Source organism: Phacochoerus africanus, chromosome 14 (assembly GCF_016906955.1).
Source record: "Phacochoerus africanus isolate WHEZ1 chromosome 14, ROS_Pafr_v1, whole genome shotgun sequence".
Lineage (NCBI taxonomy): Eukaryota > Metazoa > Chordata > Mammalia > Artiodactyla > Suidae > Phacochoerus > Phacochoerus africanus.
This window is the reverse complement of record NC_062557.1, coordinates 59,647,189-59,674,357: the sequence shown is the minus strand read 5'-3', so window position 1 is coordinate 59,674,357 and position 27,169 is coordinate 59,647,189. Positions and strand designations below refer to the sequence as shown.

The 27,169-nt window shown below is 66.8% G+C and overlaps 2 protein-coding genes across 3 annotated transcripts in view; one reads left to right on the top strand and one right to left on the bottom strand.

Annotated features, from left to right (window-relative positions):
* Positions 1 to 27,169, top strand: part of SLC5A10 (solute carrier family 5 member 10) — a 50,190-nt gene that overhangs the window by 9,532 nt on the left and 13,489 nt on the right. Inside the window, exons 8-9 of the mRNA XM_047758477.1 lie at positions 341 to 546; positions 5,704 to 5,839. Coding sequence (XP_047614433.1) covers positions 341 to 546; positions 5,704 to 5,839 — 342 coding nt within the window. The remainder of the gene's footprint in view (positions 1 to 340; positions 547 to 5,703; positions 5,840 to 27,169) is intronic.
* Positions 514 to 26,059, bottom strand: FAM83G (family with sequence similarity 83 member G). Of its 2 annotated transcripts, none has more exons than XM_047758475.1 (5): positions 25,442 to 26,059; positions 14,347 to 14,514; positions 8,074 to 8,198; positions 6,248 to 7,469; positions 514 to 1,059 (listed from the first exon to the last, which is right to left on the bottom strand). In XM_047758475.1, the coding sequence occupies exons 1-5, from the start codon at positions 25,964 to 25,966 to the stop codon at positions 658 to 660; spliced, it is 2,442 nt and encodes an 813-aa protein (XP_047614431.1). In that variant the 5' UTR covers positions 25,967 to 26,059; the 3' UTR covers positions 514 to 657. The 2 variants fall into 2 exon arrangements, with proteins under 2 accessions (XP_047614431.1, XP_047614432.1); XM_047758476.1 differs by lacking the exon at positions 25,442 to 26,059 and adding an exon at positions 14,890 to 15,075.

Below are 27,169 nucleotides of genomic sequence, written 5' to 3'. Positions count from 1 at the left end.
ATGCCGAGGACAGACGTGTTGGCTTCTTTGAGTCGACAGTCAGAAGCCTGGCAGAGAAGCCCTTGCCTGAGGCCGACGGACACCCAGAGGCCAGCGGGACACTGGGTGCCCACATGCAAAAAGCTCATTTAATATTATTATTTTAAATACAAATAAAACAGTCCTTGGAATTCCTCTTTGAAAACCCCCCGCCCTCCATGCCTTTCCAGACACGGGGAAAGGGGAGGTGGGGAAACGTCGAGTTCGAGGCATCAGGAAGTTGCTTGTGAGACGAGGGCCATGGGGGCGGGAATCAGGCCACCAGCCACCGACCAGCCCCCCCCTCGCCCGCCCCCTCCAGCTTTCCAGCAGATCGGCGGGTATGAGCAGCTGGCAGCTGCCTACGCCCAGGCCATCCCCTCCAAGACCATCCCCAACACGACGTGCCACCTGCCGCGGGCAGACGCCATGCACATGTTCCGGGACCCCGCCACGGGGGACCTGCCGTGGACCGGGATGACCTTCGGCCTGACCATCATGGCCACCTGGTACTGGTGCACCGACCAGGTGAGCGTCCACGCCGCCGCCCCCGCCTCCCTGCCTTCCGGGGGGGGGGGGGGGGGCTCTGGAGGTGCGGGCGCCCGTGGGCGGGGAGGCTCCCAGCCCGGGCACGGCGCGCTAGGGGTCCTTGGGGTCCTGGGGGGCCTGAGCCCGCCGCTTCGAGTCGGATGAGGCCCACTGGCCCGCGCCCGTCCTGGCCTTCAGGTGCTTTGCCTGGGACAGTTTAGAGTACGGGATTCCGAAAGGACTAGGATGCTCCTCGGTGGCCCTGCCCTCGGCCAGGGGGCTGGCGTTTCGGGCCAGCCTCGGGCTCCCGGGACCCGCCAGCGTGCGGGGCACCGGGCCAGCCTTGGCCTGCCAGCGCTGTGGGCCAGCCACGGCCGGGCCCGCTTTCCTGCTGGAGCTCTGGGCGCCGTCGGCAGCGGGGCGGTACCGCGGGGCTCCTGGGGTCCTCAGCGGCCGCGAGAAGCCGTCTTTGTCCCTGGCCCCCGAGACTCCGTGGTGGTGGAAGCGCAGGCCCTGGGAAAGAGAGAGCAGAGAGCGTGAGAGCTGGGCGCCGGGGTCTGCCTCCTGCCCTGGCACCCGAGCCCGAGACAGGTTTCTTCCGCGCTCCTCACGTGGCCCGTGCGAAGGTCGTGCCAAGGCAGCTCCTGGGCTTCCCCGGGCCCCTCCCCTCTTCCGCCCACCGCAGGGGCCGACGGCTGGGTCCTGGGTCTATAGAGGCTGTACCCCGGCCCGGGCCAGGCTTCGGGGCTTCCTCCAGAGTCCGGTTCTAGTCGTTCCCAAGGACCCTCTCTGGGCAGAAGCCCCCGCCCGGGCCACTTCGGGGGCTGGGGGCAGCTCTGGGCGGCACTCGGGTGGAGGGGGCCTCGAAAGCCTCAGCGCTGGAGCCGCGGCCCTGAGGGCTCCACCCGGGGAGGAGCAGCCAGCCTGAGTCGGCCTGAGTCACTGTGGGCCAGCCCTGTCCACTGGCCAGACAGGGAGGTCCCACCCGTGAGGGGTGCTCTGCGTCTCCCCAGCGAAGCTGCTCGCTGGACACCCTCCTGGGCTGTGACGGTGAAAAGCGGGGCAGGCCTGTGTTCCCAGCCAAGAATCCCTCATAGGCTGCGCCCACAGCAGGGCTCTGCCAGCGCCCCTGTGAGGACTGAGGGCCAGCCTGGGCTTGGGTGGGGGGGTAGGGGCTGGTGAAAGGCGGCAGGGGGGCATGCTGGGGATGCCGGCCCGCCCAGGGCGCCTCCCGCTCCCTCCCTGCTCAGCGTGGGGCTGGCGCGGCGCTGGCATCTCTGGGCGGGTCGGCATTGGGGAGATTTTCCCATGAAGGCCCAGTGAGTCAGCACACGGCCTGGCCTGGAGGTCAGGGCTGGATGGGCCTTGCTTCCTGGGTGAGAGGGTCACCTGGGAGGGTGGAGGCTGTATCCCGCTGACCCAGGGGATCCAGGGGCCACTCCTGGTGTGGCCTTACGTCCCCATTCTCCTCCCGCTCGGGCTGGGTCTGCCTGGGGGACCACGGGGCCTCGCACAACGCAGGTACCACCCTCTGTGTCCTGGGGGCGTGGCGGGACTGTCCCCAGCCCCTGGCCAGGGCAGCCCTCAGGGATGCCCACAGTGTGGTCAGTGCCAGGCGGCAGCTCTGTGTGCTGGGACCATGGGCACTTTTCGTTTTCTTTAGGCTTTTCAGTATGTCCCAGCTCATCTATGAGGTGCAGGTGACACTCAGAAACCGACAAAACCAATGAGACAGGAAGCAGGAGGCCCAGTGGGCAGAGGGCACTGCTGTGCCGTCCCCACCCCCACAGCTGCTGTCAGACGTGGGGCAGGCGGGCACACAGACCGGAAGGGTCAGGGGTCCTGCCTGCTCCACTGCTGCACATTTTGTCACCTGCCCTTGCGACAGTTTCGGTCAGGCTGTCTCCAGGCAGCAGCTGGGTCAGTCCTAACAGAGGCCACAGCTCTCCAAGCTCCTTCCCCGGGGCCGGGCAGCGTCACCTGCCTGGCCTGTCACCTCATTCCCCCACGTTCCCAGGGGCTCTCCTGTTGCGTCACAGCTGGGCCACTTCGAGGCGTCCCAAAGGGAGGCGCCAGGGTCCAAATGCCACTGGGCCAGCACTGCTGGACCTCTGACCTTGGTGACTCGCAGTCAGCCAGGCGCAGCCTCACCCAGGCTTTGCAGCAACCCTGTGGGTCAGTGGCCATACCCCACCTGGCAGGTGAGGACACAGTGGTTCAGGGGGCTCAGGTGGCCAGGCAGCAAGAGGGAGCTGGCCTCCGACAGGGCCAGGCGGGGCCTGTGCAGAGAGGCTCTGGGAGGCAGCCACCACTGGTGCTGCAGGGCAGGTCCTGGCCCTGCTCGCTGGGGCACCGGGCCTCAGCTTTCCCAGCTGTGGAATGGGTGACGGCTGCTGCCCACCCACCTCCCGGGGCGGGCTGCCGAGAGCACGGTGTGAAGTCACGGAAGACGTGCTGGACTTAGGGAAACTCCTCTCCCGTGAGGACACGGCCCCAGGCTGTTGTAACCACAGGACATCAAAGCAGAAGGGTCCACAGAGAACCACATCTGGCCCCTCATTGTCCAGCTGGGAAGGAGGCCCACTGGGAGGAAAGGACCTGTCCCAGGTCTCAGGAGCTAAGGCACCCCTGAAATCAGCCTGTCCTCACAGCCCAGGCTGCCGGCCCTCGCACCTTGTCATTCGTTAAAAAGAAAAGCAAAGGCAATTTATTCTGAGCTTGCTACAGCGAGGGCGTCAGCCTCTATCACTCACACTTGGCACAGAGTCAGAGGCGGGCAGAGGAGGGGACTTTATAGGGGCCAAAGGGGAGCCTCAGGAGGCCCTGGTGGAGGCTGGTGGCCTGGGGACGCAGAGGCGGGCGAACTGAAACGGCGTGATTGGTCGGGGCTGCGAGGGCGTGTCTGGCTTTCTCTGATTGGTCCTAAGGTGAAAGTGGGGACAAAAGTTCCAGAAGCTGTCAGTTATTAATTAGGCCCTGGCCATGTGGGGCTGTTAGAGAAGCTTTCCTGCAGCCCCCTGCCTTCCTGCAAATCTGACAGCTGTTTGTGGTCGATACAAGGTGGCTTCCTGGGCAGGTTGTGGGTCGGAGTTCGAGTTCTGTGTGGTCCAGCCAACGGCCACGTGCTGTCGCGTCTCTCAGGTGACCTCTGTGTGGGAGGCTGCGTTCCCTGGGTCCAAGACTCCGCCTTTGTTACGGTTCTGAATCTTTTTTTTTTTTGTCTTTTCTATGGCCGCACTCACGGCATATGGAGGTTCCCAGGCTAGGGGTCCAATCGGAGCTGTAGCCGCCGGCCTACGCCTCAGCCACAGCAATGCCAGATCCGAGCCACATCTGCGACCTACACCACAGCCCAGAGCAACGCCGGATCCTTAACCCATGAGCGAGGCCAGGGATCGAACCCACAACCTCATGGTTCCTAGCTGGATTCATGAACCGCTGCGCCACGACGGGAGCGCCACGGTTCTGAATCTCGAGGTGAATGCTGAAAACAAATGGCTGGTGGCCCAGTGGGTTAGAGATCGGGCATTGTCACTGCAGCGGCTCAGGTTGCTGCTGTGGTGTGGGTTCAGTCTCTGGTCCGGGAACTTCTGCATGCTGCGGACATGGGGGGAAACTGCATGTACGCCTCCATCTTAAGGGGTAATCGCCTCTGATCCACAGTTCCTTTATAAGAGAGTTTACCTTTTTTTTTAGGGCCACACCCACAGCATATGGAGGTTCCCAGGCTAGGGGTGAATCAGAGCTGCAGCCGCCAGCCTACACCCCAGCCACAGCCACAGCCACAGCCACAGCCACGCCAGATCCGAGCCACGTCTGCGACCTACACCACAGCTCATGGCAACACTGGATCCTTAACCCAGTGAGCAAGGCCAGGGATCGAACCGGCAACCTCATGGGTCCTAGTCGGGTTCTTAACCTGCTGAGCCATAGCGGGAGTTCCACGTTTACACCCTTCACAGCATCTTGTGAGGCCTTTCCGTGGGTCTCCGAAGAAGCCCGTGGCACTTTCTCTGAGGGGCTTTAGATACAAATGGGCACCGAGGAGCCTCTGAGAGGGACAGTAACACAGACCCTCGCAATTCTTAGCCCCTACAAAAACCGCTTTCATGAAAGAAAAGGGTGTTTCGAGCGCAGTGACGGGAACAGGCTCATCCCCAACTTGCAGAGACCCTGGGCCTCTACCCTTGCTCCAGCAACACCAGCTGTTCCCAGCCAGCAGACATCAGGGGGGCAAGGAGCAGCTCACAGCTGGGAAGGACCCCGTCTCTACCCAGGCCACACCGGGAAAGAGAGGCCACGCCGAGAACGCCTCTGATAAAGAACGGCCACAAAGCACCATCCCCAGCTGCGTGCTTGTGGTCACGTGAGCCCAGGTTCCTCCAGGTGATGAGAAGGCGCTGAAGGACCAGCCAGGCAGCGGACGGGGGAAGGGGGGTCTCCAAGCGGACACCAAAGAAGATTCTAGTGCGTTTGCTTGGCCGCACCCTCCTCCCTCCCTGCCTGATTTACCAGTAAAACTTCTCTCTGAGAGCTCGCTCTGACCTGGCGCCCGGTAACTGTTGCTTCCCCAGGAGCTGCGTCCAAGAGGGAGATGCTAGCAGCCAGCTGGCAAAGGAGGGCGTTTGGGACTGAGGTTAAAATCGCAAATAATTACAACTTGCAAATTGCGAGAGGTGATTTAAACCGCAGAAGAGCAAAGGGGAAATACTTCTATTTAAAAGTGACAGATCGCACAGCTCTGTGACTGTATGAAACCCCCCCTGAATTGTATCCTTTACGTGGTGGACGGCCTGTGAGTTCTGTCTGGGTAGAGCTGTTTAAAGTCGCACTTTTTAGGAAGCAGAGTCGTAGCGTCAGCTGGCAGGTGCCGACTCCCCGCGCTGCCCCCCCGCCAACCCTGCAGATCTGCAACCCGAGGCCACGTAGGGTTTGCCTGAGGAGTTGCCCCACGGCGGCTCCTAGCATCCTTCCGCTGCTGAACGCAAGCTTCCCAAGTCCAGGTCTTAAGGTCCGGACCTCTGCCAGGGACACAAAGCACAGCTGGAGCCAGTGTCTGCCCCTGGCAGGGGCACGGGCGTGCCGGAGGTGGGGCTCTCCCTGAGGCCCCCCGGGGCCGTTCCGTGGGCCTGGGCTCACTCCCCCTCCCGCCCCCAGGTCATCGTGCAGCGGTCGCTGTCGGCCCGGGACCTGAACCACGCCAAGGGGGGCTCCATCCTGGCCAGCTACCTCAAGATGCTGCCCATGGGCCTCATGGTCATGCCGGGCATGATCAGCCGTGTGCTGTTTCCAGGTAGGACGGGCCCCGGGCGCTGGCGGGGCCCCGCAGCGGGAGGCCAAGGCAGGGGCCAGCTGCCTCCCAGCCCAGGGCAGCCACAGTCAGAGGCGCCCCCACGGGGCCTGACCCGAGGCTGGGCGAGACCGCCTCCTGCTGTGCGGCCTCGGGCTGAGGCAGAACATCTCTGTGCCGCCGCCGCCGCCCGGTCCCAGCACGCGTCTGCACCCTCTGGAGTGTGAGGTGGGTGTCCTCTCAGCTCCCGGGGGCTGGCGCAGGTGGCCTTTACAGGACGCCGGGGCTGAGGGTCCCAGGCACTGGTGACGACCTGCCGCGTGTGCAGCCCCGTCCGGCTGCCGCCGCCCCCCCCCCCCCGCCCCCGGGGAAGGGTGCCCGGGACCCCCGTGCGCAGGGACCCCGACCCACCTGTGCCTCCTTGTCCGCCGAGCGTGGGGCCTGCATCCTCGTCAGAGTGCCCGCCTCTTCTCTCTCCCGACCCTGGGCCCACGAGGAGCCCCCTAGGGGTCCGGCAAAGGTCCCCCGTGTCAGGTGAGGGGCACTCAGCTGTCGGCGGGGGGGCTGGGCCGGCCCGTTGGCCACCTGCTCTGAGTGGCGCCTTCGGAGCATGGCTGAGCGCTCCGTCACCTCGAAATACTCGTCTGACACAGAGGAGGAGGCCACCGAGGGCCGCCGGGGGCCAGGGCCTCGGCCAGAGCTGCCCGAGAGGCTGTCCTGGTCACTGAGGGTCACGTAGTCGTCGTCGTCGTCGTCCTCCTCCTCCTCCTCCCCATCTAGCCCATTGGGGACCGCCGCCCCCCGGCCGTCCGGGGCATCCGTGGACAGCTGCCGCTGCAGGGGGCCAGGGCCTGGGCCCGCGGTCCTGGGCGGCCCAAGGTCCGTGCTGTGCTGGGGCGCCTCCTCTTCCGGGCTCCCCAGGGCCCAGCCCGGGCCGCCGCCATCCTGGGCAAGCAGGTCCGCCACGGGGACCGTCCGGGGCTTGGGCACGGGAGGCCGTGGCTCGGCGTCGCCCTGGGGGAGGCCGTTCTGGGCGGGCACCCCGTTCGCGGGGCCGGCGCTGGAGTCCTGGCTCTGCCGCCAGGCCTGGGAGGTGTCGCGGATCTTGATGCGGTTCATCTGGCTGGGCTGGGGGTTCCAGATGTTGGGGTCGATGATGTTGATGTAGCCCAGGATGTCGCTGCCGGGCTCCGGGTCCGGCTCCACCCACGTGGGCAGGTACTCGAACATGTTGGCTCGCTCCAGGTCCAGCAGCCCCGGGTGGATCGGCGGGGGTGGCTCCGGCAGCTCCGCCGGCCGCTCGGCCGGCTCCGGGCCCCGCGCCCCCGGGGGCCTCGTGGCCTCCTGCTTCTCGGAGGACGTCTTGGCGAGCTCGTCGGCACTCTTGGCCTTGACCAGCGCGTACTTGGGGTTGACGAGCTTCTTGGCCATGGTGCCCGAGGGCACCAGCGGGACCACAGAGGGCAGCACGATGGGCTCGGGCTCGGGCTCCTTCTCCATGGGGACGCCCTTGAGGCTGACGCTGTGCGACGTGAGGTACAGCTCCTGGAACTGCCGGTCGAACACCTCCACCACCTGGCCGGACAGCACGGAGATCACGTTCCGGTCCGTCCTGGCCGCCGACCACGTGAAGCTGCAACACAGGGCGGGCCGCCTGCTCAGGCTTGGGGCCCGGGCCCCGGCCCCTGCAGCGGGCCTGAGCCAGCCCCCAGCCCCGTGCACCCACAGGCCAGGGTCCAGCAGACTGTGGCCACAGAAGGGACTGTGGAGAAGTGGGCAGGACACAGGGCACCAGCCTAAGGGGCAAACCTGATCTGGGACCTCCTGCAAGCCCCCTAGTCTGAGCCACTCCCCGCCTGCGACGAGCTCCTCCCGGGTGCAGCCCGGCCAGCTGGTGGTCATCAGTGGCTTTGCCACTGCCCACCCCGAGTGGCCCCTGCACGGCGGGGCTGGCAGAGCTGGGCCACGGCCGACCTCATCCTGGCCCAGCCCTGAGGGCGGCTCCCGGGGTGACCACCCTGTGGGCCTGGCCCCACCGAACCTCCAGGTCGCTGACACCCGAGTCTGGAAGAGCAGCCTCTCCTCGGATAAAAGCCCGCCTCTGCCTGCTTCCAAGACGGGCGGGCAGTGTGTGGGCGTGCCCAGCCCCGCTCACACCCTAGCATTTTGGGGACCAGTGAACTGGAATAACTGAGGCGCCACAAGGCAGGATTAAGGGCAGAAAGCCAGAGAGTCACCTGTAGGAGCCGCAGATGGCCCGGTCTCCGTCCACGAACATGAACTTCTGGGCCAGGGCGCCCTTGAACTTGGTGGCCGAACGCGTGAAGAACTCTGTCCCGCCGCTGCTCCGCACCCTGAGATTCTGCGTCGGGGGCGGGAGGCCGAGTTAGACGAGCTGGCACTGACCGCCCCCCGCCCCCGCCCAGAGCGTGGAGGTGGGAGCTTGAGCCCGGGGCCTGGAGAAAGGGCTGGCATGTGTGGGGACCTCAGGCTGTGGCTACAGTGGGACCTGACACTGGAGTGGGGGGGGCACAGGGTGGTCCTGGTGTGGCCTGAGGGGTCCACAGAGCAGCCCTGCAGGACCAGGATCCCACGCTGGAGGGGGACAGGCCAGGGGAGGCGCTGGGGAAGGCTGAGCTGACCGGAAAGAGCAGTCCAGGCTCAGCAGGACAAAGGCCTGGCGGCGAGAGCGGCGGCCTCTTTGAGACCCATGGGGCTTCGGGGGAGGAGGGTGGGTGACGGGGCCTGCAGAGCGGGCCCAGCCAGAGGCTGATGAAAGGCCCTGCGGCTGCTCGGGGCCTGGCATGGCCGGCAGAGGGCAGCAGGGAGCCAGGGCACCATTTAGAGCAGGAGTGGCGAGTTGAGGCAGCACATCAAGATGGGTTTTGGCGTCCAGAGGGAGTGAGGCAGGGGGCGGAGAGGGGACCCCTGTGCCAGGAGGAGGCGGGCCTGAGTCCAGGCAGGGGCAGCGGGAGAGAGCAGAGAGCTGGAGGCGGCCTCCACTCCAGCCCGCAGCCCCTCTGCTCCTGAGCCCGTGGCTTCTGTGACAGGCCCAGACCGCTCGGCTTGGGGCAGCCCTAGGGCAGTGCCCTCGGAGGTCGAAGGGCAGGGCCTATGGATGCCCACGGCCATCCCGTGGGGCCCAGCTCAGAAGGCAGGTGAACCTCTGCTCCCAGCCCAGCTCCCCGCGCCCCCTCGGCAGCTGCCTGTCTGCACACAGCCAGCTCAGCAGGAAGCTGGCCTCGGCCCAGGACAATTAGTGCCCGTGACTTTGTACCCAACACAGAGCACGCTGAGGGACCAGAAGCCTGAACAAAGATCCTGGAGGCGGAGCAAAGCAAGGCCTTCCCGCCACCTGCACCCGACCGCAGCCCAGCTCGCGGCTTCTGTGGGTTCCTGGCCCAGAGCGCCGCGTGCTGGGCCGCAGGCCGCCCCTCGGCTCAGTTCCCCTCTCACAGCGCCCGCCCCACCCACCCCAAAGCCTGCCCACCAAGGCCTCGGAAGCTCACACCTACATCCCCCCAGAGGGGCGGGGGCGGCCTGGGCGCGCCGGATGCTGTGTGACTCTGAGCGAGCCTCTGGGCCGCGCTTGGCCTGCCCGCACGCTGGGGGCTGGCCGCCAACTGCAGGCCCCTCCACCCTGGGCTCAGCAGCGGGCGGGGCTGTGTGCTCCCGGGCGGGCCCCGCCCCACGGGGCCTGGCCCAGATGAGGTAACGTCTCGGGAGCCAGGCCTGGGCGAGCAGAGGTGGAGGAGCCACAGGGTCCCATTGTCCCTGCGCCTGGCGCCCCCAGCAGAGCAGGCAGCAGGCCACAGAGGACATGTGGGGTGCTCTGGGCGGGTCCCCACAGCCTCTGGAGCTGGCTTCCTCCTGTGTGGGGGGGGGGTCAGGATGGCCAGGCAGCATTTCCCTGCTCAGGGCACTTCTGCCCCAAGCGTGTACGGGGCAGGACGCGGTTGGACCCGAGGGCTGGGGTGGCCCCAGCACCCCGAGCCTCCACGGAGCCTCCTGTGCTCACACCGGGCTGGTGGGAGGCCAAGGGACAAGCCTAGTCAAGTGGGTCACTCTCGGGCTCTGGTCCAACACGACCCCAGTCCTGGCGTGGTTACAGGCGGCAATGGGTGCGGCCTGGCCTCCCCACACCTCTGCGTTCTCGTCTGTGAAATGGGCCTTCCCCCACCCGCCGCTGCAGGGCTGCTGTGCTGTGCTCGGGACGGCCGGGACTGAGCGGGCTGTGCTGCGCAGCCTGACAGGCATGTCGTCCTTTCTGCTTGAGGGGCAGCGCGGAACCGGCTGGGAGGACCGGAAAGCATCTGGAGCGGTGTGGACTCAGGCCCAGGGAGGCCGGCAGTCAGCCGTTCGCTGTGGTCAGGTGCCTCGGGGGCGGAGGGACTGGCCCAGGCCTCCTGGTGCCCGGAGTCCAGCCCCCGGGGACTGAGGACAGCCCGCAGCTGCTCGCTGGTGGCTTTTTCACCCTCCAGGGGCCTGCTGGCACCTCCTGGGCCTGAGGAGGAGTGGGGAGGCCCAGAGACCTCCCTGGCCAGGCCTGACCGGTGACAGTGAGATCAGACCAGCTTGGGCACAGACAGCCTGTGTCCCCATGTGCTGGGCGCCGGGCCAGCCTCTGCCCTCCTCTCTCTCTGTAATGGGGCAGGTGACCAGCGCACCCTGGCCTCCCCTAGGCCGTCCTGAAGCTGGGATGGAAACACCGCTGGCGGCGGGGCCGGGGGGCTCCTGGCTCCTCCCTGGCCCAGGCCGCCAGGCACTGCGGCCTTCTGGGCGGGTGGATCTCTGTCGGGGCCGCCGTGCGCCACAGGCTGTTTAAAAGCCTCCTGCCCGCCACCCACCAGACTCCTTCCCGGTCACAGCCATTGCTGACGTCTCCGGACAAGGCCAAGGGTCCCGGCCAGGAAGGCTTTTGGTTGAAAAGCACTGCCCTGGGTCCATTCTGGAGCCAGGCCGGGGTCAGGGAAGGCAGGTCGGGAGAGGCAGGGCAGGGCACCAAAAGGGGGCCGGGGCTAGCTGTGCAGCCTGCAGCCTGAATGCCCGCCCCCGCCCCAGCCAGCGCCCTCCCCCGGCCACGCTGCCTGGCCCTTCCATGCTCATCAGAAACGGGTCCAGCCTTTGCCCAAGTGGCTGCTGGTTTTTCCAGTTTGGCTGCACAAAGCCGACTAGCTTTTCACATCAGCTGAGCAGGCAGCTCACAGCTCTGCGCCCATCCTAAGCTGTGAGCCTCAAGGCCCAGCCTGGTTCCCACCCGCTCTGGGCCTCGCTCAGCACGGTCCAGCCCCTGGTGTGACGGCCCTGGGCCTATTCCCCACCGGAACACGGGCACTCGTTTCCACACTTCCTGCCTGAGGAGTCAGGGGCCAGCAGAGCCGGTGGGCAGAGGCGCCTGGGGACAGCTGGGCACCGGGAGGGGCTGGCGACGTCCTCCCACCTCACCTGGAAACCAGGCGCGGGCTGGCCTGGGCAGCACCGAGGCCATTTCCAAAACGTGTGGTGTGAGCTCTGGGCTTCAGGCTGGGGGGCTGCCTGGAGGGGGAGCTGTGGGGGGGGGGGCGGTCCCCAGCCAGACCACAGCTCAAAGGGGGACAGGAAGCCCCTTGGCGCTCAGACCAGAGCCGGGGCCTCATGGGAGGGGCTGCGCCGCCCCCGACCAGAGAGATGGAAAGGGACTCGTTACCTAGAGCCCGACCCCCACGTGGCCGCCGCGACTCTGCACGGCAGCCCTGCCAATGAGTGACAGTCCTTCCATTTTTCAGACGAGGTAACTGAGGCCCAGAAAGATCACTGTCTCTGCCCAGTGCTACAGGGCAGGTGGCAGAGCTGGGGCCCAGGCCTGGCTCCTAGCGTTGCCCCCAGACTGTCACCTGGTACCCTGTGCTCACCAGCATGACCCCACCAGGCAGTGGCTCCCCCTGGGCCCACAGGGCCTGAGGGCAGGTCGCTGCAGAACCGGGCAGGGGCGGCGGGGGCCAAGGGCGGGCCCAGGGATTACCGGCAAAGGAAGTGCTCCCGAGACAGGCCCAGGCCCGGCCGGCCTGCAGGCAGGGAGGCAGGCTCTCAACAAGGTGACACTAGGCCAGGGCTGGGCCCACAGGAGCCTCTGGCCACCTGCCCAGGCAGGGAGGGGGCGGGCTCAGGGGTGAGAATGAGGCGGCCAGAGTCCCACGTGCTCTTCCTATGCTTTCCGGCCTTCCCACAGCATCCAGCTCCTGGGCAGGGCACCCTGTGGACCTGCCACCTTCCCCGGGGCAGGTGGGTGGCAAGCAGGAGAGGCTGAGCCAGAGACCCCCCCAGTGCCAGCTGCCCCCACCACGCTTCAGGCTGTAGCCTCATTTCAACCCTCATGCCCTCTGCCCAGGGTCAGGGTTACCGCCAGCAGCCATGCTCCTCCCCTCAGCTCATACAGCGCCTTCGAGCCACTGTCTCCTCCGCTTTCATCCTCAAGCCACGGCAGGAGGCATCCTACAGCCACGAAGCGCTGGGGGCGTGGGGAGGTGGGGCCCCATGCCAGGGGGTCAGCGGTCAGGACACCAGTGGGGGCAGCACCGGGCGGCCCCGCTGGCAGGTGCAGCCTCGGCCAAGGACACTGGGCCCCAAGGGTGTGTGGCCCCCTGTCTGTGCCAACCTCCCATGACTGGCTTCTAGGTTCAGCCCCGGCTGGTGGAAAGCCTCCAGGCAGGTCCCAGCCTTCCTCGGGCCTCGGTGTCCTTGTCTGTCCTGCGGTCGCCTGGTCTGGGTGGTCTTAAGGCCCCTTCCAGCTCAGGCATTCCAGGCTCCCGTGGCGTCCTGGGGCCACACGCAGATCCTAAGGCCCCTGGCTGGCCCGGGGAGCCCAGGGTTGGGCAGGGTAGGAGCCGGCCTCCCGAGGAGGGTACCGGGCAGCCCTCTGGGCCACCTTCCCAGCCCTGCCCCCCACTCCCTAGGGGCTCCCGGACAGTCCCAGGAGTTGGCACCTGAGATTTCCACGGGGCAACAGGTGGGGCGAGGCCTCTGGGGTGGCCACGCGGGGTTTGGAGCCCCACTCACCACGGACAAGCCCACTCCCTGCCTCTTCGCCCACACACCTAGGGACGCAGTGGGGGGCGGCAGGGGCGTGCAGATGCCCACTGGGCAGGGCAGGGTCACAGCGGGGCGGGCCGCTCGGTCTCCAGCACAGGCAGAGGGCTGGACGGAGAGCCCTGAGCTGCTGTGACCTGCTGCCCACAGGGCTGAGGCCTCTGCAGTCACCTGGCAAAGGGCGCCTGTCACCCCGGGGCCTCCGGGCATGAGCTGTCTGCCCGGGAGTTGATTCTTGGTGCTAATTACACAGCGGGCAGCGCAGCCAGCGGCCGTGGGGCTTGGGGTCAACCCACCAGGGAGACCACATGAAAAACCCCCGCCAGCCCGAGGCTCGCGGCGGGGAGAGCTCAGAGCCGCTTGAAGGGCTCGGCTGGGAAGGGGTCCTTGACGGTGCCTTCGTTACAAGCGTGGGAGCCCAGCCCCGTCACCCAGCCTGGCATCGCCCCAGGAACTCCGACCTGTCGGAGGCTGCGCTGGGCCAGAGGGCATGGCGCCGGCCCCCCACGCTCCTCATCCTTCCCTACTAGCCACGTGCGACACCGGGGCACGTGCCGCCGTCCCCGGATCTGCAACATGGACTGGCCGCCCTTCCCCACTGGCTGCTGTGAGGGGACCACGTCAAGGGCCCAGGACAGGAGCTGTACGAGAGTCAGCCGTCGTGGGCACACCGACCTGTGCTGGGGGTGGCGCTGCACGCAGTAGGTGCCAAGCACACAGCAGGTGCCAAGCAACGACTGGGCGGAAGAAGGGCTCCCTCTACCCCCAGGCAAGGCCCCGAATGCCAGGGCATCTGCAGAAGAATCCAGCCACACGGGCCGCCTGCCCCTCCGCTGGACCGATGAGACCTGGGAGGCCAGAGACGGGCGGCGGCGTGCTGCAGGACACACAGCAAAGCCGTGCGGAGCCCAGGCCCACCCGCCCCTGCACCTCGGCTCCACGATGTCCTCCCATGGACAGCCCTGCCCACTGCCCATTTCGCCTCCAACGCCATCAGAGCAGCCCTCCCTGTCCTCAGCCCAAGGGAGCACCCCCTGCTGGAGCCAGACCCTATAACCCGCAGGCGGACACTACACGGAGACCCATTTCGGCTTCAACCCCAGAAAGGACTCCCTGGGAGTCGGAGCCCTCCGGTAGGGCGTGAGCGGCCAGAGCCGGGGGCGAGCACCCTGGCACGGGAGGTGTGCCAGCAAGACAGATGAGCACTGCGGCACGGGCTGCTTCGACACAACCTGTCGCGCCTGGCGAGGGCCTCAGCGCCGGGTGGCGGGAAGTGTCCTGCCCCTCGGGGCATCCAAGCAGAGGCCACGGGACCCCTTGGTGGAGGCCTGAGGACCGTTGGACGCCACGCGCCTGGCTCTGTGCCCACAAGCCTGGGGCTCCCCCCACCCCATGCCTGCCGCCCGACCGCATGGCGGCTGGTGACGCGCGGCCCGCCGGCTCACCTTGAGGTGGCCCGGGTGCATGCGGGCCCGTGCGCACATGTGCAGGAAGTACTTGACGCTGCTCTCGTCCACGATGATGTACACGGCCACCTTCCTCTTGAAGCCAGCGTCCAGCAGGTCCTTGAAGATGTCCACGTCCGTGAACACGTCCATGACCACCGCGACCACCTGCGGGCGGCGAGGAGAGCAGACGGGCCGTCAGGCGGCGCCGCGGCGGCACGCCCAGCGCCCCCGTGCCGGTCCCCCCCGGCGGGCGCCCACACCGGCCCCGGGAGGTGACGGCCCCCAGGTTGCAGGCGGCGGACGCAACACGCAGGACACGAGGGTGGCGCCGGCTGGAGGAGGGAGCTGTCGTGACACAAGACCGCAGCAAACGAGGCCCGGCGGGCGGCGGGCGGTGGGCAGCGGGCAGGGAGAAAGCGCGGAAGGAGGGAGCTGTGGGAGCGGCCGCCTTGCCGAGAGCGGGAGTCGGGGAGGCCCAGCGCTCCCAGGCCATGGGGCGGCCCCCCGGCTGGGCCCGGCGTTTCCTGCTCACGACCCGACCTGGGACGCTGAGATGAACCAGAGGCATCCGCAGCCGGGAGGACAGCAGCAGCCCGGCCCGGGCGCCGAGGGGGCCCCCGGGCTGGCGTGGACGTTGGCAGGTGCCCTCGCTGCCGCCTCTCCTGTCTGGTTTGGACAGAGCCCAGACAGCACATGCGCCCTTCCTGTCATCTGACAACATGTGCCACAGCAGCTGACGTCAGCCCCCGGACGTCAGGGCGGGGCCCGGAGGTCAGAGTGCACCTGTCCCACTGCAGCCCGGCTGCTGCCCACCGCGGGCAGGGACACGCCCAGGCCTGGCAGTGGGGACATTGTCCCCGGCCGAGGCAGGAGGGGAGGGCCTGGCCCTCAGTCTCTGCCCTCCCCTCCCCGTCGTCAGCCCAGGCCCTCTGTGCTGACTCAAACAGAAGTCCCCCCGCCGCCCGCCCCCAAGGCCGGTGCCGTGGCAGGTCCTGGGTCTGAGACCCCCCCCGGAGGAGCCTTAGGCCGTGTGCTGGGCCACAGGGTGAGCTGGGCACAGTGAGGCTAGAACCCACCCGGGCCCTCCAGGGAGCCAGGCTCACCCTCGCCCCTGTAGGAGGTGGCCTGGCCGGTGGCCTGGGACCTGGCGGGGACATGTCTGCACACTCGGGTGAGCTCACCCAGCCGGCCCCTGCAAGCCCATGAGGGCTCCTCCCGGGCCCCAGGCCTCTGCTGACGCTGCCTGCACACCTGGCACCAAAGCCTGCTCTGGGGGCTCCTTGTGCCCTGCCTTCCTCAGACGCCATCTCCGTGTGGCCCTGTGACACCCAGCTTCTCTGGGCAGCTTTCTCATGGGGAACCAGCCGGGCTCCTTGGTGGTCGAGGCCCGGGGTCTCCTCCAACAGCTTGCCGTCTTTGGTCCCTGGAAGGATGCTTCAGGCAGGGCCAAGGACAGGCACAGCCTCGGTCCACAGGGGCTGGGACAGCAGGGGAGCCCCAGGGGGGCAGGCGCCAGCACCAGGTGGGGAGACGTGCTTTCTGACCCGAAATAGGCAGGGGTCTCGAGAAGGAGTGAGCGCCCCATCCCAGGAGGTGTTCAAAGGCCAGAGACTGTTTGGCGAGGGGGCAGATGAGAGGCCAAATGAGGTATGAAGTCAGAGCTGGTGGGTTCCCAGGGACCTTGGGCTTCACCAGTCAGGGGTGACGGGACTCCTTGCCCAGACAGACCTCACAGCCCCGAGGCCGCTCCAGCCTCCTGCGGGAGCCTAAGGAGGCTGTCACACCTCTCCCGGGAGCAGGCCTGGCTCCAGGCTCTGCCCACCGTGGCAGACACGGCCTTGGCCTGGACCCAGGCTGGGAGACGTGCCCCGGCAGGGCCAGCCTCACGTGCACCTTTCCCACGTCACCCTGGCAGGCAGGGTGCCTGGGCCAGGAGGAGGGCTTGGAACAGGTGCCAGGTGATGCTGGGGTGAGGAGGGGGCGTGGTGCCCCTAGGGGGGCTCCAGGCTTATCCACGGGAGGCTACAAGGTCCTTCAGAGGCCTCGAGGGACCTGCGTGTCCGTCTCTGGTTGGTATGTGGAGAGCGGGGGCAGAGGCTAGAACCCAGGACCCTGTGCCCACCTGCTGCACCTTCTGTCCCGTAGCCGTGGCCCCGGCCGGTCCCCACCGAACACTGTGAGGTGCCAGTTGTTTCACCCATTCTGCAGATGAGGCAACTGAGGCACGGAGGGACCCTCTCACTTGCTTAATTATCTGTCTGGGTGGCCTGGCTCGCTCACGCCTCGTCTGAGCCCCGTCTGCCACGCGCCTGCCCAAAGGAGCAGGTCGGGGCCCTGGGCGCCGCGGTTCTGGCCTCCACCGCCCCACCCACCTCCGCGCACCAGCACGGGCCCCCGGCGCCCCCACAGCTGCTGCCGAGACCCCGGGACCACACAGTCCCGCTGGGAGCAGAAGTGCGCTCACGAGGCCAGCGGGCAGAGCAGGGCTGCGGCGGGGAGAGGAAGGGCTGAGACGGGGTCTGCACTGGCCGCAGCCCATCCTCCCACAGGGGCCCGGACCCCCTCGGCCCCGCCCTCCGCACCCCTCAGCCACACACCCCGTCCTTCCGGCCGGGCGCCTTCCCCTCCTCCTCCCCGTCCTGCGAAACCCAACGCAGATGCCACCACAAGCAGGTGCCACGTCTATGTCAATGCCGAAGCCACAGCCACCCACCGAGTGGCATGTCCTCTCCCCAAGGCCTGGACCTGTGAGCCAGTCAGAGTGGGCAGCCTGCCTCCCTGCCACCCTGCGTGCCCACCCTCCAAGGCCACGGCCGCGCCTGCCGGAGGCTCAGCGTGCGCTGGCTGGGGTCCCTCCCCCCACAGGGCTCCCTGGCAGACAGGCAGGCCCCGCCGCCCTGGAGCCCAGGGGCCGCCGCAGACACGGCGCATGGGGGCAAGTCCTCGGCTCGCGCTGGGCCACTTTCAACACCAGGAAAGGCAGGAGGCGGGTCTGCACCTCCGGGCCTCACCCCAAGGCGCTGAGGGACACCAGACTGCCCCGGGACGCCACCTTGGTTTCCATGATAGCAGCGCCCACCTGCAGGCACGGAGCCCGCTCGGCGCCGAGAGCCGTGCCCAGCAGATGACGGCGGTCGTGCCGCTGCCCTCGCTGTACCACCCCTGATCCTCCAGACCCAGAGCACCCGCGGGTGGACGGACGGGCGTCATCAACATCTCTTGCTTACCCCTGTGCCAGCGGGAAGGGCTCACGGGAACACGGGGCGTGCTGCACCCTGTGCTGAGCGGGGGACGATGCCTTCACCCCCTGGGCTCCCACTTCCGCTTCCAGCTATGACGGCATGACAGAGCCTGCACTGCCACCCCACCCCTCCTTTAGCCATAAAAACCAGGCAGAAGCTATGAAGCCACGGCCAACAGGCAGGGCAGCATGTCCAGTGACCCCCTGGGAGAAGGGAGACAGGTGAGGTCACCTGCAGGACTGCCCCCGCCCCCTCCAGGCCGGGGCACAGGCAGAGGCCCTGCAGAGTCCGGCGGTCTCCCTGCGTTGAAGAGACAGGGTTTGCTTAGAGCCTGGCCGCCAGAATTTTCAGGACAGAAGAGAAGAGAGGGCTGCTGAGAGAGGGTGCCTTTGGCTGGAGGTCCAGCAGCACACGCCAGGAGGAAACTGGAACAGAACCAATGGAAAGGAGCGGCTGGAATGGTGGCCAGTGCCCACACAGGACCAGGAGTTGTCTACGTCCCCCAGCCAGGGTGCAGGCCCCTCTGACACTCAGTGCCCACAGGAGGACCCGCAGGACACACCTCACATGGTGGACAAGGATGCCAAGCTCTCTATAAAAGCCAAACAGTAAGTGTCTCGGACTTCGCAGGCCGCATGTCTCCGACACACCCTCAACTCTGCTGTCACAGCATGAACACAGCCGTGGACAGCTCATAAAGTACCCGTCTCTGTTCCATTAATTACAGAAGCAGGCGGTAGGCAGCTCTGGCCCATAGTTTGCCACCCCCTACCCTGGGCTAAATCTACTCTGTTCCCACCTAATAAAGCTTAATAGCCTCAGAAGTGTCACGCTGCTGCCAAGCAACCTAACTGCACCCAGAACAAAGGTCAAAAATATTTAAAGGAAAAATCAAAGCTCCCACAGCATCAAATTCGGCATGTCTAGTATCGGATCAAAAACTACCGGACACACAAAGAAACAGGAAAATAGTGACCCACATGAGGGGGAAAAAAAAAAATCTATCAAAACCAGCACGGAACGGATGCAGAAGTTAGAAGCGGCAATGAAACATCAACAGCTATGAAGGTGTTCTGTCAACAAAGTTACTTAAAGACACGGAAGATGTTTTAAAACAAACAAACACCAAGTTGAAACTCAAGAGGTGAAACAACTCAGCAGCCAAGGTGAAAAATAAAAGAACAATGCATTGGACGGGATTGACGGCAGATTCTACACTCTAGAGGAAAAGACTGCGGAACCCGAAGACCTGTCGGTAGAAATGATCCAGGATGACCCTGAGAGGAGACTGAATAACCGAAACCAGAGCGCCCGTGAACTCAGGTCGCCTCCAAAGGCCCGGGACCTGTGGAACTGGGGTCTCAGAAGGCGCTGGGGTGGAAGGCGGGTGGGTGGGGAGGGCCGGAGACCATTTGAAAAAGTGGTAATAATGCCATTTCCACATGTGATGGAAACTCTCCATCCCCGAGTCGCAGAAGCCTGATGAATTCTAGGCAGAAGAGACGTGAGGCGAACACACCAAAGCACGTCGTCGTCCCACCGCTTGAAATCGGTGACAGAGAAAGTGGCCCGAGGGAAGGACCGTCCTGTTTGGAGGAGCGAAGACAAGTGGCATCACCGCGAGCCGGAGGACGCGGGAGCCCGGCGCTCCGGACCCAGGGAAAGCAGCTTTCCAAGCCAAAGCCGAAACAAGGACCTTTGCAGGGACACGAACGCCGACTTTGCCCGGGCCGGCCTGCATTAAGCTGTCACCTGCACGGACGCTGAGGGGCTGCAGCGGCCCCCCGCCCACTGGGGTGCCTGCGGCCTGGAGACCGGAGCGCGCCTCTCCTGCCCCGGCCCCTCCCGCCCCGCAGGACGGAGCAGGCCTGGCTGCTGGGCCGGAGCCCTGGTGCGGGCAGGATGGGAAAGGCCGGGGAGGCCTCCTGGGCAGGCGGAGAGGGCGTCGGTGCACGTGGTGACAGGGCCTTCCCAAGCAGGGCCGGCTTGCTGACGCTTGCAGGGCTGTCACTTTTCCGGGGGGTGGCCACCATCCCAGGGCCACCCAGCCAGCGGGTGGCAGAGGCCTCCCGTCCCAGTGGGGACCCAGCTGGGGCTCCACCCACCACCCCCGGGAGCCCACCCTGGGTCCTGCGTCTGGAAACAAACCCCTGACCATCAGCACTGCCCAGAGAGCAAGCACCCAGGGCTATGCCTTCAGGGGGGGGCAGCAGTGGGGGGGTACACGGCAAAGCCCTCCCTTTGCTGTCACACGGGGAGCTGGACTGAAAGACCCGCGGTCCCCCCCCCCTCCCGCCGGCCAGGGCTCTGGCACCCTCCCTCTGCACTATTAAGACAGAAGCCTCATTAAGGCCAATTAAAGGAGGCTCAGGCCTCTTGAGCGCCAAATGGGTGCAGCGAGAAGGGGTCAAGAAGCAGAGGCGGGTCCCACCCAGAGCCGCCTGAGCCGGGGCCCAGCCCAGCCCAGCGGCGTGGGCCCTGCCCCGAGTCCCCGGCCGTCTCCAGAGGAACCTAGCCAGCCTCCTCGCCACAGCTCAGGAATGCTGCCGGGACCCGAGGCTGGCAGAGCGTGGCGTCAGGTGACCAGGAGGACAAGCCCCTCCCTCGTCCGGCCAGCCCCCAGGGGCCTCGGAGCCCCCAGGCCCCCAGGCCCCCAGCCGCAGGATCCAGATCACCCACAGCAATCAGAGGACAGCACAGGCCAAGGATTTTCAGGATCTCAGCATCAGAAATCCGAAAGTGCGTGAAACCTTAGCTTCTCCAGGGTCCAAGAGCAGCACAGGCTGTGGGCTGGTGGAGCATGCTGACTCCCAGGGACTGGCAGGAAAGGACTCCCCCAGGGTCACAGAGTGAGCCCAGCGGGGTGGAGGCTGCTCCATTCCCCCGAGCCCCCGCCTGGGCCCCCAGGGAGGGGTCACCGCTTCTCAAGCCAGACCCTCCCAGGGAGAGGCCGTCAGGACAGGGCTGAGGGCGGGCGGGGGCAGAGCCCTGTATGGACTGACCGAGCCCGACAGCCAGAGGAGGAAGGGGCCGAGGGTCAGAGGCCAGGCGGCTATCTCGGGGCAGGGTTGGCTGGACAACAGCAGGGCTAGGGCTTAGGCCTGGGCCCCGGGATGCCACCACCCCATGTGGCATTTAACCTGCGAAGGTACTTGAGCCGAGGGATCACTCGAGCGTCACGAAGGTGGCAGGTGCCGGCCACCAGCCAGGCCCTGCCAGGACGTGGGGGCGAGGTCCCAGGAGGGGGCGGTCCTGCCCCACAAGGAGCATCCTCACAGCTGCTACCTCCTTAAGACAAGGGCCAACCCGCATCTTTACAAATGAAGAAATGGGGGCCCAAGGTCAGGCAGCCAAGGCGAGGGTGAGCCAGCAGCCTCTGAGGGGACCAGCCCCGCCTCGTCTGGCCCAGGGGGAGGACCCTCGGCTGCAGGACGAGCCTGCAGCCCAGGACCCTGGGGGCCCCCTAGCAGGCCCTGGCCCACTCTGAACCTCAGGGTCCTCGTCTGTGATATGAGTATGAGGACGCCCTGACTCCTGGGGTGTGGGGCTCCCTGCCCGGGTGCCCCGGGAGCCTGGCAGGCACCCGGCCCAGAGGTGCCAGCCCTCTTTCCTGGCACAGCTGCTGCTGACTCTCCCCAAACGCAACGAAGACGCAAACACCGTTGGGCAGGAGACCTTTAGAAAAGACAGGGGTGATACCCGGGTTGCGTCATCAGATGCTCCCCCGCTGGCAGGTGGGCCCTGGGCCAGGAACTGCCAGAGCGGGCGAGAGGGACTCCCCAGACCCGCTGCAGGAGGCTGGGCCGGCGCCGCCCCTCTGGGCTCCACGTGCCCCAGGGGACAGCCGACTGGGCCACCCTTGGGCCTCCCATGGCCTTGAGGCTGGGCTGGTACCATGGGCGCGGGGACAGCGAGGGCCCCTCCTGGGCTGCAGGGGCCTTGGTGCCCACCGCCCTGTGTGCCCCAGGCCTTGGTGCAGTCAGGCTTCTGCCCCGGCCGGGACCTAGAAGTCTGGGGGCCTCAAGGAAATGCTTCTACTGCTGGGGGGCCAGCAGCGAGGCTCCTGACGGGCAGAGTCAGAAAGAACGGCCAAGACGCTGCTTCTCCAGAGGGAAGGGGGCTCCGGGCCCGCAGAGCTGGGTTCCGGGCCGGCTCCTCTAGGTGTCGGCTCTGTGACAAGCCGTGTGTCCTCTGTGAGCCCCGCCACGCCTCAGGTTCCTCGTCTGCACAGGGAGGGCGACCCCCCCGCAGCAGAGCCGGGAGGGCTCCAGTGCAGGTGAAGTGCCCGCTCAGCACCTGGTACAGCTGGCATTTAGTAACTGCCTCATTAAGCTCTTCTCTTCTCCTGGAGCCAAGCCGTGAGCCAGGCCCTCAGCGTGGGAAGGCAGGCCTGACAGAAAAGGCGTGCGGTCAGTCGGGCAGCCCAGAGCCTGGGCCGGTCCCGTCCTGCTGTGTGGCCTTAGGCAAGAAACCTAATGTCTCTGGGTCTGGCCCTGGCCTGGCAGGCAGGCTGGGGTTCTGGTCCAGCCTTTGCCATGCTCCCTCGTGCTCCCCAAGCTTCCTCGCCTGCGCCCCCCCAGGCCCCTGCCCCTGGGCCCCCAGTGAAGGGGTCGTGGAGGGGAGGGGAAAGGCAAGTTGCTAGAACACCAGGACCCTTTCCAGCTGAGGCAGCGCCCCCCCCCCCCAGCTCCGACCCAGCCTGGCCTCACCCCTCTCGCAGAGGCTGCAGCTGCCTAGGCGTGATGCTACAGGCCCAGGCTCTGGTATGCAGCTGGAACCCCATGGCAAGTTCACCCCCGGATAAATCACTGGTTCCCAGGCACTGGGGGAGGGGCGGGCCGATGACCTTCCATCTCTGGGGCCTGCTCAGGGCCACAGAGCTGGTGGCGTCAGACTCGGGACCCGTGAGCCTCTGTCCCAGAGGCGTCTAGGAGGCCAGGGCAGCAGGGTGGCAGAGCTGAAGGGATCCTTAATGGGCTTCCGTGCCTGTGCCCATTTGACAGATGGGATGACTGGGGCTCAGGGAGAGGCTGGGGCTTGTGCCAGGTCACACAGCGGCCCCTGGCTCCTGGCACTGTGGCCCAGTCACTCCATTCAGATCTCCTGGGAAAGGGGGGACCCGGCGTTAACGTTGACGGGAACACAGCTGCTGCTGGCGGCAGAGCTGGGATGGCTGAGTATACGCTGTGTCACTTCCCTGCCCCGGGGTCTGCCTACCGTGCTGACAACAGGCCAGCTGAGGAGCTGGTGGGCTGGGCCGCCCTGACTCAGCGCCAGCAGCCCAGCCCAGACGCCCCGGTGGGCAGGCGGCCAGTGTTTTGGCCAGGCAGCCGGATCCCCACCCCAGCGGGGGACAGGAGGCCCCTCCCCGCACTGATACAGGGGGCGAGAGGAGGATGTGAGGGGAGGGGGGAGAGGTGATTCACTGGGAGAGACAAGGTAGGGAGCGCTCCGGGCGGCTGGGCGGGCAGCTAGGCGGGCGCCCGGCAAAGTGCGCCGTCAGCATCCGTCAGCATCCATCAGCGTCACAGCCCGGCCCCCGGGAGCCGGGGAGGTGGGGGGTGGCAGGTAGCTCGGATAAGCAGCCCTTCCCTGCCCTGCCTGTCACTGTCCTGTCAAGGCCAAGGCAGGACAGGCAGGGGACCTGTCCTAGAATCTGAGGACAACGCAGGCCTGGTGCGTCCCCCACTCCTCCACCTAAGAGCTAACCAGGGACCCTGGCAGGGACTAGCCAGTCGGACCTCAGCTCCTACAGCTGAAAAACAGCAGATAACGCTACGTGCAAACAGCAGCTATTTTTATCAGAGTGGCCGAGGCTCAGCCGTTTAGGCCACGGGTCCCGGGAAGGATGTGGCAGGGAAGAAGCACGTGGGCTGGAAAGCAGGGGACTGGCTCCCCACGATGCCGTCGGGTGTGAGCAGATGCACGTCCTCCGTGCTGCGGTGTGTGTGCCCGTTTGAAAGAGCGGGCACTTGGCCTCTAGCGCCTCTGAGGCCCCGTGTTGGGTCTGCAGCTCTCTGCTGTCTGAGTGGGCAGTGGTCTCAGCAGCGAGCCCCACTCTGGGAGGGATGGAAGCAGGGGGCAGAGGCTCCCCTGCGGGGGCGGCAGGGGACACCGAGATTCAGACCTGGGAGGCTCTTCCTCCTGGCTGTGTCACCCGTCACGGCTGACGCCAACAGTCTTGTGGGGCTTTTGTGGGGAGCAGATGAAGTTAGGGGTCGCGTGGGACTGTGGGGGGGGGCTGGGTCTCAGTCCCTGCCAGAGAGATGAGAGATGCAGGGACGACGCCCAGCCTGGCCCTGGGCGCCCCGATACAGCCCCGTCGCTGGGCCAGGCCGTCTGTCTTTCTGTCTGGGGCAGATGGACTCTCCAGCCCTTTCCTCTCCCCACACAGTCTGGTCTGGGGTCTGCCTCGTCCTCCTCCTGCTGGGGAGGGGGGCCCGGAGGAGGAGGAAGCTGAGCACAGCGGTCAAGCCCCCTGCCCAAGGCCTCGGTTTCCCCATTTTGCAAAAGGGGGTGGAGGCTGGTAATGGGATCCCAGCAGGCCCTCCCAGGGGACTGGGTTCCACCACCTCAAGACAGGCACCTCTCTGCCCCATGGCAGGTGTGGGGCGGGTTATTCAGCCCTAACACTGTGAAGGCCCCTCCCCTCCCCCTCCTCTTCCTCCACCTCTTTCTCACGCCGTCACCCGATTCCATCCTCCCAGCTCTTATCCCCGCCACCCCCATTTCACAGACCAGAAACCTGAAGCCCCAAAGCTGCCGGGGATCAGGCCGAGAACCAGGCTCCCCGAGCCAGCCGGCCCCCTCAGGGCAGGGACTCCACCTTTCTGGAAACTTAAGCCATGACCACCTCATTGGCTCCTGACCCACTTCTGGTCTCTGCCCAAGAGCTCCCCTCGGCCCTGTCGGTCAGCCGGGATGGTCCCCAAAGCCACCACGTGGTCTCACGCGAGGCCTGGCACCCCGCAACCCAAGGCCAGGACACAACCCGCTGACCACTCACTGCTCTCTGCGGAGCCGCGACTGGCTTCAGCGCCCTCCACACAGCTCACCAGACAGGTGTCATCGTCATCCAGGCCGGGCTCTGACGCCAGGAAAGAAGCAAGGGCCTGGCTGTCAGTACAAGCGGCGCGCACCCCTTCTCAGAGTGTGTGTCGGCGTGTGCCCACACCGCACGGCTAGGCAGGGGTCACTCCAGAGGAGGTGCAGGCGATGCTCGCAGCCCCTTCAACCCTATTTGGACTCACTCCGCTTCCACCCCGAGGACTGCACCATCGCCAACACCCCCCCATCCCAACCTGGAAAAGTCCTGCCATTGCAAAGCTCATGAAGAAGCTCAGAGAGGGTGAGCCACTTGCTCTCAGTTGCCCAGCACAGCCAGGACACAGGCACATTTGAACTTGGATCTCCAGGCAGGCGCAGGCGGACTCAGGCTACTTCTCAGTCCACACCCCAGACTGTCTCCACCACCCCACAAACCGATGCCAGAGAACCCCTAGTGTGTGCAAGAGGGAGTTTCCTGCTTCTCGGGCCTGAATCAGAGCCATCCTGAGGGACAGTGAGAGAAAGCTGTCTGATTCGTCCCCCCACCCCACCCCACCCCACCCCACCGCACGCTGCACCTTCTTCTGGGGAACCTGCTCACCAGGTCTGGGGAGATCAGAAACAACCCCCCAAAACGCACAATGGCCCTTTGCGATGGGGCAGCCCGCTGTCACCTGCCAGAGGACTGGGCCCCCTGTCCCTCTGCGAGGAGGAGAAGGAGGGGCCCACACAGGCAGGAGAGACAGGAGCGGGCTGGGCTCTGAGGGGGCGCCCTGACCCAGCTTCCGCCCCCGGGGACTCACCTTCTGGGCCTGGCTGATCATCTTTCGCACCACCTCCTTGATGTGGGCCTGCCCGTCGATGGGGGGCTGCATGTAGACGCTGGCCCGGGTCACGCCGCGGTAGGCGATGGTGTCCGGCCAGCCCAGGTCCAGCTGCGGGATGGAGCGGTCCGACTTCTGGGGCCAGTACTCCAGCGAGGGCAGCGGCTCGGCCTCGGTGGGGGCCCCGTCTGCCGCGCTAGCCTCCTCGCCGCCCTGGCCGCCCCCGCTGTCCTCCGGCCCGCGGGGCTGGCCGCTGGCGCGAGGGTCCTCGGAGCCGGGGTCGTACACCTCGATGGTCTCCAGGATGCGCCTGAGCTCCAGCTCGGAGAGGAAGTCGCGGATGTTCTCGCGCTTCAGCACCTCGTAGAAGGCGTCGGGGCCGCGGGCCACCAGGGCCTCCAGCGCCAGCCGCTGCTCCTCGCTGTAGAAGAACTCGGGCTTGGACTCGCTGGAGCGCCAGTTGACGTGGCTGTCGTCCAGACACTGCACCTGGGAGAAGGCCATGGCGCGGCCGGCCGGCGGGACGCGGACGCTCGCTCGGCGGGGGCGCAGCGCGCTCTGGGGCTTCCCGCCGCCGCCGCCGCCGCTCCTCTGCGCTCGGGAGCCTGCGGGCGGGGCGCGCCGGGAGGGTCAGGTCAGAGGGCAGGCGGGACCGGGGAGGGGCGGCGGCGCGGAGGAGGGGCCGGGCCGAGGGGGCGGCCCGCCCTCCGCGCCGAGGGCCGGGGCCTGCGGGGCGCCGGGCCCCGCGTCGCCGAGGGCCCCTGGCGCTGCCCGAGGTCCTGGGCAGCTGCTGGGGGCCACTGGGGCAGGCGGAGACCACCCCCCCAGACGTTCCCAAGAGTGGGAGACCGGAGTCTGCCCTCGGACGGCCTCTGGCCCCGCTCGGCGGCGCCCCGCATCCCGAGGGCTTCCGGGAAGGGCCCGGGGGTGGGGGGAGGGGGTCGCCAAACCCCCGGGCGTCGCGGAGGAGGCTCCCGGCAGCGCGCGCGGGTCGCCCGGGGTCGGAGGCGCGGGCCGGGCCTCGCTTACCGGGCGGCGAGGGCGGCGGCCGGTGACTAAGTGCCGCCCCGCCCACCCCGCCGCCGCCACCTGCGGTCACGTGCGGCCGGGGGCGGGGCCGGAAGCTGATTCACCCCCCACCCCCGACGGACACAGACCTGGGGCGAGTGTGGGTCTGACTGCTCTGCTGCCACCAGCCCCAGGTGGCCGAATTCTGAACCGCTCAGACACCAAAGTCCAAGAGGTCCTGGAACATTGCAGTCCAGAGAGGGACAGTGTTCTCCCGGAGGACACTCAACAAGTCAACAGCCTTGGCGCACCCCCCCCCCCCCCGCCCCGCCTCTTGATGACCCTGGTCCAACCCTGTTTGTGTCCAGTTTCCCAGGTAGGATGCAAACTCCGCACAGATGCTCTGCTGTCCAGTTGTGGAAGTGCAGTTGGGGCGCTGGGCTGGGAGTCCCCAAGGCAGCTGTCCCGCAGCCTCAGCAGCCTTCACAGAGCCTGCTGTGGACAGAGCCGGTTCTTGTTCTAGGTCTCAGCCCCGCTCCCTGCTGAGAGGGCCCCCACCAGCACCCATCCTGCGTGCTGAGCAGCGCCCCGTCTGAGTCTTGGGGGTGGGGAGCAGGTGGCTGTGGGCTGAGGCCAGGCCCAGCTCTTGGCCCCGCGTCCTCGGGGCTTGGGACCTTGGTCATGGGGGTGTGTGGGGAC